Source organism: Rutilus rutilus (assembly GCF_951802725.1).
Source record: "Rutilus rutilus genome assembly, chromosome: 10".
Taxonomy (NCBI): domain Eukaryota; kingdom Metazoa; phylum Chordata; class Actinopteri; order Cypriniformes; family Leuciscidae; genus Rutilus; species Rutilus rutilus.
Window position 1 is genome coordinate 25,506,889 of NC_140215.1, and position 11,818 is coordinate 25,518,706.

Below are 11,818 nucleotides of genomic sequence, written 5' to 3' on the forward strand. Positions count from 1 at the left end.
GTTTGAGAGTTTTCCTGAATTCATATAAACAAATCCCACCATTACAAAATGCACTGTCAAGAGTTTGGACACGTCTACTCATATTTTTACTTTTATTCTAAAATGTTGAAAATGTTGATCTATAAAATAATACAAATGTGTGAATGAGTCTACCTTTTCTAGATTCCAAAACCAGCTCTACGCTTACTCAGCCCACTTCATGAGGTGCATCCTGGGATGCTTTTACATTGGAAATTGAAGGAGTTTCCATGTATAGGCTACTGGACACTTGTTGACTGCATTTCTTTCACTATCAACTCAAACTCCAAGAAATTCATTCCTAGGCATAATTTCAAGCATTTAATCATAAACCTTTACTTCAAAAGCTTCATATCACGACTGACAAACAGATTTTTGCATATGCCCCGATAAGAGTGCATGTTGTTTTGCATGGTCATTGTTAAACACTAGGTGGCCCTGTTGTCTTATATTACTACTGAGTGCTTGCTAGTGCAATAGTCTTCATTCATGAGAAAAACACAACACATTTTTTTTTTTAGTAAGCTTTATTGATTTTGCATTAATATTTCGATTTCATGTATAACTGTTAGATAAGAGCCAAAATTAAGACATGGGTTATGCAACACATCCGAAAGCCTGTCAGACATTTTAAAGAGATAATAATGCATATTATTTTTATTATTCAGTTTAATCTTTAGAACCGATTCTTTCTTCAGTCTTCAAGTTAAAGCAAGCTCAAATAAACTCTTGAAATAAAGAAAATCTGTCTCTTGTTATTCTATTATAATCTTTGCTTTACTATGTTTCCATGGAGCACCTAAATCTATTCATTGTTTCATTTTAAGCGTTGTGGATGCTTGGTTGTTTTCTCCATGCGCGCTTTCAGATGTCTTTTCCACACTCGGGACACAGGATGTCATCTCTGTCGGTGAGGAAACCTCTGCCCACCAGAGACACTGAGCACTTCTTGCAGTTGAAACAGTCGTTGTGCCACTGGCGTTCCTCAAAGGAGATGTACTTGCTTCCTCCAAGTCCTGCGTGCGATGACAAACATGTTATGAGTAATAGCAACAAACAGATGTAGGCAGCTGTGTTCCAGAGAAGTTCATGGAAATTTAAGAAGTCCCTCCAATTCAGGTGTTTTTTTTTTTTTTTTTTTAAATTGGCCATGTGCCACAGGATGTTGAAGTGGAAGAACAAGGTGAGGAATTTATGGGGAGTTTTACAACTTTGGGGAACATTCTGGTCCAGTTAATTTATTGAATATATTGAGAAAATGTATCGAAATAGGCCCATTCAAATGGTTTGGCCAATATCAAATAGGATCCCACAGGATCAAAATGCAGTTTTGATGTGTGTTGCATCATGCATTGATGTATTTAAGTGAGAAAGCGTAATGAATGGTGTTTCACATGTCAGTGTTTTAGTGAAGCTTTTTCTAGGCATTATGAATTGAGTTTTTTATTGAACTGCATGCAACGTTCCTCACTGAACAAGCCTGATGAAATAAACGGCTGAGAGTGTTGATCATTGTACTTTTTTGAAAGTTATTTTTTTTTTATAAGACAGGAATGAGGCATGATGAAATGATTTTAGTACTATAAAAGTACTAAATGTATATATACTGTACATAATCATATAATTTAAACGTTTGGTGGCACTTCAAAATAATCAATGTTTCTGGAAATACCACATTTGTTTTATGGTGACATGTTTTTGAGTAATTTAGAAAGAAAATGAAGTTTGTTATTAAAAATAACAATTAATAATAAAATATTAAAAAATGTAATTCTTTTTTTTTTTCATTTCTGCATCATGTATGTTACACCAGTATTATTTTAGTATTACATATGTAATATTATTGTATTTATTAATATTTTACTAGCTTTTATTTTTATATAAGTTTTCAGTTTTTCATTTAATTTTTTTGTTTAAGTTTTAATAATGCTGTTATGTGCTTTTGCCATTTTTTTAAAAATAGTTCTATTTAGCTTTCATTTCATTTGATTTCAGTTTAATCTTAGTATTTCAGCTCAAACTTATTTTATTCCAGTTAGTTATCAAAGAAACATTTAAAAAAGTTTAAAATTTCTCGTTTTTAATTTTTAAAGGGATCATGACATGATAAATCAAATCTGCCTTGATCTTTTGACATATAAGAGGCCTTTGTACCATTAAAAAATCCTGCAAGTTTCATAGCTTAAAAACTCATTATAAACAAAACATTTATTTAATCAAACTCCAAAAATGGTTGGTTTGGATATTGAGGGATCTGTGACATCACATGCGCAAATGTATTTGCACGTATGGCTGTGTCCGAAACCACGCACTGTCTGAGTAGGTACTACATTTGAATTAGAATTGACTTTGTGACCATTAACAAATGGCAGCATGAAGGAAATTCAAGCGCACTACATCCACCATATTGTTACAGTCACATGACCTACCAGCGTCAGTTGCGTCGCTTCACTTTCATTAACAATCCTCTAAAAAGTGTCTATCGTATGCACACTTCAGAATCTCAACGGAAGTAGGTCATCCGAGGACTTTTCGCCTACTGTTTTTCAAATACTATGTATTCGGACATACTACACTTTTGGCGTACTGTTTTTCACATACTATTCAGTATATACTATATTATATACTGTACTATACAGGTAAAAAATGATTTGATTTCAGACACAGCGTATTTGTACATACCACTGATGGGGGTGGTGCAGGAGGCACATTTCTTGGCGTACAAGTTGCAGAAGCAGTTGAGGCAGTAGGCAAAGTCGTCACGAGAGGTGAAGCGCTGGCCAGACAGCTGTTGTTTACAGCCAGTGCACAAGAAACAGTCCTTATGCCAGGGCTGGTCATGGTACGTCACACCGCCAGTGGTGATGGGCTAGACAGAGAAGGAAGAGATTTAATATGATCAGACCACCATGTTTAATTTCTGTAGTATACAGTATGCAGATTACCCGTGCACTCCAAAAATTGCTGGGTTGTTTCAACCCATGTTTGGGTCAAATATGGACAAACCCAATATTTGACCCAAACATGGGCTGAAACAACCCAGCATTTTTTTTAGAGTGTATGCATAGAATAACTGGATTTCTCAAAACGTGTAACACTGCATGGAATATTGTAACCCATAATGGAAAGTGGTCAACTTACAGAATGTAGTGCACATGTACAGTATTCAGTAAGTAGTAAACTAGTACATTCTGAGCAGGCCTTTATGCTTAATTAAAGAGTTTCTGGAGTCTTAAAAAGTTTCATGTAAGTGTATTTGTACTTGGTGTAATGTAAGTGTATATGTACTTGTATAATCTACCTTCTTGCAGTGAATACACTGCATGGCAAACTGCTTTTCGTAGCAGGGCACGCAATAGTTGTAGTTGTCTTTGGGGATGAAGCTCTTGGTGCCGATTGGCTGCTGGCAGCGCTGGCAGGTGAAGCAGGTCTCATGCCAGCTGTTTCCTTTATGCTCCATCTTCCTGGAGCCTGAGGGAGAAGAAGAGAGCCATCTTATCCCAAATACAACAACATTCTGCTTATGAAGAGATGATGGAGGAAGTTTGTGCAGTATGTATAAGTCCTTGTCCAAAATATCAAGTCATGTTAGATAATCAGATACTTTCTATGCTCTTATTATATACAATTCTAATATCTAGCACAGGTGTTTTGTAAAGCACACTACAGATTAATTGTTTGGGGTTTGAGTGGGCTGCGTTTAATTGTGTCAAAAGTAGTAAAAACAGTAAAACTGTAAATTCTGTAAAGCTGAATTTCCAGCATCATTACTCAGTGTCACGTGATCCTTCATAAATCATTCTAATACGCTGAGTGTGTGCTCAAGAAACATTTAATATTATTAGAAATGTTGAGCTGCTTAATGTTTTACTCATCTTTGATGAATAGAAAGTTAAGAGAATAGCATTTATTTGAAATGTATATATTTTTGTAACATTATAATTGTCTTTACTGTAATTTAATTCATCTTTCTTGAATAAAATTATTGCTTTCGTTCAAAAAACTTTGAGTGGTAGTGTATGTGTAGACAAACATATTGATTCATTTTATATAATTGAATGTAACATACAAATATGCATGTGGACTTAATATCAATTTATTAATTTACTTAGTTATTTTTTCTTTATCTATTATGAATTGTTTGCATAAGTGGGTATTTAGTCACATTCAAATGGCTTAGTAGCCTATATTTATATAAAATATTTTCATGAATACAGTAAAATTACAAAAATGAAAAAAGAAGAGTTGATGCCAAATTCTACATCAACACATTCTATATACAGTAAATAATCTTTACAGGATAACATGTAATGTATACAGAGAGTAATCAGATTCAGATATCAAACACAGATGATATTGAATCATCAGGATTACAGTGCTACAGTCATATCAACTGTAACGTAACAGCAAAGTTGAGCTGTTAAACAGGCATAATTCTCTTTCAACACATTCAGATGAAAGTTCAATAAATACCAGCAGTGGTGCAGTGTAAACAGACACAGGACAGAATTTCATGTCTTAAAAAGGCACATATCTTGAAGTCCATGTGTTGACATTAAAAACATACTGGGTTAATGAGAGTCCAACACTTTCACATGGTCATGAGGACCTGTCTTTAAGGATTTATGAATGAATATTTATTACCAGTGTGCAGATCACTTAATCTATTGCTTTGACGTCATCATGGACCAGTAATATATCGTTATAATGACAGTTATTCTTTCTTCACAAGGTCTGGGCAAAGATCGACCCTGTGTGAAAGGAAGCAGTTCTCATTTGCTTTAATGGAAAGAATGTGGTGCTGAACGAATTATGATTTTATGGCAGTGCTGAGTATAAAAGGAAACATCTACTGACATGAGGTAATTGTTGAACGTTCCTCCCATGGTGAAGAATCTCTTACCAGGCATAATGGTCTTCTTGCAGTCATGGCATTTGGAGGAGTACTCATTAGAATAGCACTCGGTGCACAGCAGCTGCTCATCTTTAGTGGAGAAGGGCTTGTCCACCAGTGAGCGCTTGCACTGGAAGCAGTGGAAACAGTCCTCATGCCAGTGACGGTCCTTGTAGGACAGATCCTAAAGCAGCAAAAGACGACAGTTCTGGTTGAATTTGATTCATTTTGAGAAATACTAAAACGGTTTCTTTGCAAGTGAGATGAGTAAATGCATGCTCACGTCTAGAACTACAAAAACCATCATGGTTACACAGCGCACACAACTTACTCCAATTTCTCTCAACATGGGGACAGGAGAGGAGTCAGATAAATAGGAGAACAAAGTAACTTTTGTTGTAAATGTAAAAGCAATGAGTTACTTTACTAGTTACTTGAAAAAGTAATCTGATTACATAACTTGTAATGCGTTTCCCCCAACAATGGGTAGTAGCTATTTGGTGCATTTGATGACAAAACTGAAAAACACTTTCTCGATCTGCAAGCTCTAAACTGATTGGCTGGTTTTATGCAACTTCATACATGTTACTTTAACTAATGTTACCCTGCTGTTGCAGCCGATGGGTTTCTTGCACTCCTCACAGGTATTGGAGTACAGGCTCTCATAGCACTTCACGCAGTATGGGTTTTCCTCACGAAGAACATACTTCTTCCCAAACAGTGACTCCTTACAGTAGTGGCAGTCATAACGCTCTGTCATCTTTACTTCAGCCTTTCAGTCCTGTGATGGAGAGAGGTTGAGGAGATTTGAGAAAATGCTAGACATTCTGATAAGATTATTGTAATTTGTGTTGATATAGTATTTCTTCAGCTCAAACCATCATTAACTACATTGCTGTAAGATATTCAGAGATAATATACAGTGGTGTCCAGAAGTCTGAAACTGGAATCCTGTTAATAAAATGTTTTGATATATTTACAACAAATAAATGACTTAAAAGATATATACAAGATTCAGCACTATTTTTAGGTCACTTATAAGTAAACTTGTGAAATCATTTCCAGATGTTCTTGCTTCCACTGCACGAGATGCTTTTTGGATCATTCTCAAATCATGCTGGAGAACAGGATCATCAGGATTTACTTGTGGAATTCATGAAACATTAAAGCAGTGTTGTTTTAGTATCACATGGTCACACTTTATATTATGGGACTTTAACTTCTATGTAGGCACTTACATTAAAATAATAATAATAACTAGGTACAATGTACTTATTTTGTTCATGTTGTATTGCAAAAGACTTTTGCTGGTATTGAGGTTTAGGGACAGGGTTGGTGGTATGGGTAGGTTTAAGGCTGGGTTAAGGTGTAAGAGAAGGGTCAACAGTCCAATTTTAGATGTAATTAATAAAATCAATTTTCTATTTTATTGATGACACATTTTTACACTTAAAATATTGAGTACATTTTTTAGCAGTGAAATCAATTAAATATAGCCTACGTTATACAGTACCCTTCAAAAGGGTTCTAATATGTACCATTTACTAATATGTACACTTTTGGTACCAATTTGTACCTTTGAGGGACTAATATGCACTCTTTAGGTACAAAGGTGTACCCTTTGAAAAGGTACCGCCACAGTGACAGCTTTTGTACAGCTTTTGACAGCTTTTGTTGTGGTACCAAATGTAGTTACTCAGATCTACTTAAAAAATAAGTAGATCTGAGTAACTACATTTGGTACCACAACAAATAAAACTGAGTAAACCCAACAAATTAAGGTAACTCACATTTGGAGCGGAAAAACAACAACATTTGGAAAGAAAGAAAGAAAGAAAGAAAGAAAGAAAGAAAGAAAGAAAGAAAGAAAGAAAGAAAGAAAGAAAGAAAGAAAGAAAGAAAGAAAGAAAGAAAGAAAGAAAGAAAGAAAGAAAGAAAGAAAATATATTTAGAATTAAGAATAAAGAATAATTTTAAGAGATGTATGTCTCTTGTTTAAGAAGTGAGGCATCAGTCTGGAATTCCACAGTGTACTACATCATACCATCATAACCAGCCTGTTATCTTACATCATACCGTCATAACCAGTCTGTTATCTCACATCATACCATCATAACCAGCCTGTTATCTCACATCATACCATCATAACCTGTCTGTTATCTCACATCATACCATCATAACCTGTCTGTTATCTCACATCTTACCGTCATAACCTGTTATCTCACATCATACCATAATAACCAGTCTGTTATCTCACATCATACCATCATAACTTTTCTGTTATCTCACATCATACCATCATAACTATCCTGTAATCTCACATCATACCATCATAACCAGCCTGTTCTCTCACCTCCAGCTTACAGCGATTATATTGTGTGTCTGCATGTGTTAGTGTGTCTGTGCATGGATGTGATTATCTATAAACATCATAGAATGGACTTTTTCTGAGAATAATCCATCTGTCCAGTAATAGGCCAGATCCGTCTGATTCTAAAACTCACCTGAAATATCTCTGAACAGTTCTTGACAGAGAGATTGTGATTTGGACCACATTATTCTTGATATCAGAATGCCATCTACTCACACAGCTGTCTGAGTCCTGGACCTGTTAAGCCCCTCTGCGTATTGTTCCCATGAGCCCGCCTCAGGGGTCCCCAGTGTCCCGCACGCGCTGTCTCCCTGCTATCCCGTTGTGAGTGTGTCTAACTGAGCCCGGGCTTCACTACTACACCAAATCTCCCTCCACAGTTTTACCATAAAAGGTAGCAGATGAAAACCAGGAGAAGCACGCTCTCTTGCTTAAAATCCTTCTAAGAAAATTCTTTGACTTGCACAGTCAGTCCTTCACTCCCCCCTCCTCTGCTTCCTGTTTGTCTTGCCCTTTTCTGCTGTCTCACTTCTTCAGGCTTTCTCCCTTTCTCCATCCAACTGGCAAGCCCTCTCAATTCTTTCCATTAGGTTCCTTCTATGTCTTTTTCACACTATCAAAATAGCATGCAGGTATTTCTGAGCATATTTTCTTGAGGATGTAAGATGTCCGAGGCTCTAAACACAAGCCTGGCAGTGACTGGTCAAGAAATTTTTACAAAACGTCACTAAATACTTACATTACTTTTTCTCCCTTCATATTGAACCAGATAAAGTATCGCCTTGCTTTTGGTACAGACCATAGATAGATATCACTGTTTTGTAGTGTTTAGTTGTTGTTAGTTTTGTTGAAATGCTATTTTCTATCAGTTTCTAGCCCTAGTTTTGTTTTCAAAACTTAAAGTTACTAAAATAATTGTAAATAAAAACAAAATAATTAGGAGCTGAATGTTCTTCAGGGTTCCCACTTTTTTTTAACCAATGGATTGAGATGACTCGTCCAGTTCCTCATAATTTACTGGCTACGTTTTTTAAAGTCAGCATGAAACTGAAGTAGCGATAGTCCTGAAGTCCCCATTCTGACATATATCTGATTTAAACGGCAACAACAGTGATGCGCTAAGACAAAAGAAAACACTGGTTGGAGAGAAAGCTTTTTTTTATTCATTTAATATCATGCATTAGATCTAAATATAAGAGTTTCCTTTAATACTGTCAAAGTCAGCCTGTATGTCAACTGCATCATTCGTGATAGATCATAAAACCCTCTTTTATAAGCTAATAAGCTTTTGTTTTTTTTTTACATTTTGTCACCAGCACACTTGAAACTGATCTCCTCTAACAAGTTCTCCTCTCTTGGGCATGATTTTGTATTTGTCTAATCTTTCCTTTTATAATCCTCAGCTGTGTTTGGAGAGATTTGCAAGTGCCATGACACAAACATATCACACAATGCTAATTAAAAGTATAACGGAGGTCTGAAAGATAAATGGAATGCTTTCAGACGACACTAAAAAGAGATTGCAGACAGGTGGATGGAAGACTAACCCTCCTGAGATTAAGACCTTGTGTTTACGCCCCACACACACAACCTTCACACCCCCATTCCTGCTCCAGCACAATCCATATCCATGACAAGAGTCTGACCACCCATCGTGACTCTATAAATGCCTTTTATCTTCTCTATAAATGCTTTAAGAGGGACTTATAGCTGTCATAGATTTTAGGGTGTCATATACAAGGGCTATGGTAACCTGTTAACACAATACCAAGCCACTGTGAGATGAATTCTTTACTGTTGCAGAAGTTTGTTAGTAGATTCAAAATGTTGAGCTGAGTATGTATGTATATATATAATTTTATTATTTTTTGGGGGAGAAGAAATTAATACTTTTATTATTTTATTGATTACTTTTATTGATGCATTAAATTGATGAAAAGTGACGGTAAAGACATTTATAATGTTACAAAAGATTTCACTTTTGAATAAATGCTGTTCTTTTGAACTTTCTATTCATCGAAGAATCTTAAAACAAAAACAATATTAAGCAGCTCAACTGTTTTCAACCATGTGACACTGAAGACTGGAGTAATGGCCGCTGAAATTTAGCTTTGCCATCACAGGAATAAATTACACTTTAAAATATATTCAAATTGAATACAGATATTTTGAATTGTAATAATATTTCACAATATTGCTGTTTTTACTGTATTTTTAATCAAATAAATGCAGCCTTGGTGAACAGAAGAGAAAGGTAACACTTTATGGGAACACCAATGCTCATGTTACATGTAGTTACAATAGTAATAACTATATAAATTATGCAACTAAACCAAACCCTAATCCTAACCCATTGGTAAATAGTAATGCATTAGTTATTATTCTCAGTACTTAAATGTATAATTAATACTCTGTTAATACTCAGTACTTAAATGTATAATTACACTGTAATAAAACACCTTAAAATAAAGGGTTACATTATTACAGTGTTATTATACATTTAAGTACTTAGTAATAATAATTAACTACATGTAAATACCATAAGGTTAGGGTGAGGGTTTGTTTTAGGGTTAATTGCATGTAATTATGAATAGTTTTTAGTTATTACTACACTACCTACATGTAACACATGTAACAATGACATTGTGAAATGAAGTGTTACCAAATATAGTGTAACCAAATCTTAAACTTTTTGAACAGTAATACAGTGAACAGTAAAAAACTTTTTGATGCAGTAATATAGTAGATGTTTTCACACAATGAAGGCTGATTTCAAGTTGATTAAAATGCAACATATGCACAAGAAGTATATTTCAAATGTAAAAAGACGATGTAATGGCAAGTAAAAAAAAAAGCATATTTCAAAGCATTTAAAAATGTACAGTTATGAGAATAAATCTTTATTTTGGAGACAACAAAAGCATATTTTAGTCTAGAGGAGCAACATTCGCTTAACTGTTTCAAAAATCATTAAGAATAAGACAATATATTCGTATATATTATTTAGGTTACACTTTATTTGGTCCAGTTTAGAAATTCTACTAACTATAAGTAACTTGTCAACTACATGTCAACTAACTCTCAGTAGAGTATTAGTAGACTTTAGTATGTTAGGTTAGGGTGTTAGAGTTAGGGGAAGTATAAGTTAACATGTATAGTATACAAGTTACTTATAGTCAGTAGAACGTCTGTTAGAGGAGCATCACGATAAATAGTTAGCAGATATTAAGCAGACAGTCTACTAATGAGAGTTAGTTGACATGCAGTTGCAAAGTTGCTTATTGTTAGTAGCAGTTAGTAGTATTGTAATTTTGAGAACACAGGATGGTAAAGTAGCACTGAGGTTTGGTGTCAAGCGCCTGTGGCTCTTACCTCAAGAGAAAAGCTGTCTGTGTGTGTGAAGAGTCTGGCCAGACTGAGCTCGGTGGCCCTCGACTGGGGCTGTATGTTCTATTAAATTACTCCACCTATTGGGTGACTAATTGGAGTGGTAGGGTTTGGGCAGGCTTTTTCTATCAAGAAGAGCTATAAATACAACACAGCAATGCCAAATGCACCACCACAGAAGATAAAACCCACCCACACACACACACACACACACACACACACACATATACATTCCCTCTTACCTCTTCAGTCCTGTGTCCTTTTAAGGCCTCATATTGTTTTGTCATATACCATTCATGTTAAATATTAACAAATAATTGGTATTTTCGGTAGTATTCAGTCTCACATTATAAGGGCCATTGTCATATAATTTATGAAAATAAAATACTAGCATGGACAGAAAAGTGAACGCAAAAGCATATTATATAAGATTTTCTGTCTCATAGATATAACTCTTGCCTTCATCATCTGGCTGTTATTTCCTCGCTTCATTTCTTCCCCTCAAGCGTTTGAGAGAAAAAAGGGAGCCAGAGCAAACAAACATCTTGGGGAATGTTTACAGACCTCCTCTCTTGCACTAGCCTTTATTCTGCTATTGTTACTGCAACTGTTTTCATGTGACAAAAACACATTCTTATGTGTTTTAGCTGCCTTCAAGGTAACACTTTATTTTGATGGTCCATTTTAGACATTAAGTAACTTTGCATCTACATGTCAACTACAGTCTGAGTATTATAGACTTTCTGCATAATATCTACTGACACTTTAGTTTGATGTTCCTCCAACAGACATTCTACTGAATATAAGTAACTTTGCAAGAACATGTCAACTTATATTATTCACCTGAACCTAACAGTCTACTAATATTCTAATGAGTTGTAGCTGATATGTAGTTGCAAAGTCACTTGTAGTTGGTAGAATGTGGAAATCGAAATAAAGTGCAATCGTCTTGGATTATGATTCTTTAAATCAGATTTTAAAAGACGTCTGATGAAATGTTTTATTCACATGTTTATTCTGGTCTCTTTTCAAATGCAAACAAATCTGTGACTGGACATTTAAACTCATTTGTACAAGGACTTTTTTTTTCTCTCCTGTTTTGCTTACAATGAATCACAAGATGCTCTTTGGTACAGTAAATTCTTAAA

General features: G+C 35.0%; 1 protein-coding gene across 2 annotated transcripts; it reads right to left on the reverse strand.

Annotated features, from left to right (window-relative positions):
* Positions 1 to 714: 714 nt before the first annotated feature.
* Positions 715 to 10,826, reverse strand: fhl2a (four and a half LIM domains 2a). Of its 2 annotated transcripts, none has more exons than XM_084420726.1 (6): positions 10,656 to 10,826; positions 5,517 to 5,693; positions 4,922 to 5,096; positions 3,320 to 3,489; positions 2,701 to 2,887; positions 715 to 1,034 (listed from the first exon to the last, which is right to left on the reverse strand). In XM_084420726.1, the coding sequence occupies exons 2-6, from the start codon at positions 5,670 to 5,672 to the stop codon at positions 883 to 885; spliced, it is 840 nt and encodes a 279-aa protein (XP_084276852.1). In that variant the 5' UTR covers positions 5,673 to 5,693; positions 10,656 to 10,826; the 3' UTR covers positions 715 to 882. The 2 variants fall into 2 exon arrangements, with proteins under 2 accessions (XP_084276852.1, XP_084276851.1); XM_084420725.1 differs by lacking the exon at positions 10,656 to 10,826 and adding an exon at positions 7,500 to 7,776.
* Positions 10,827 to 11,818: the final 992 nt, after the last annotated feature.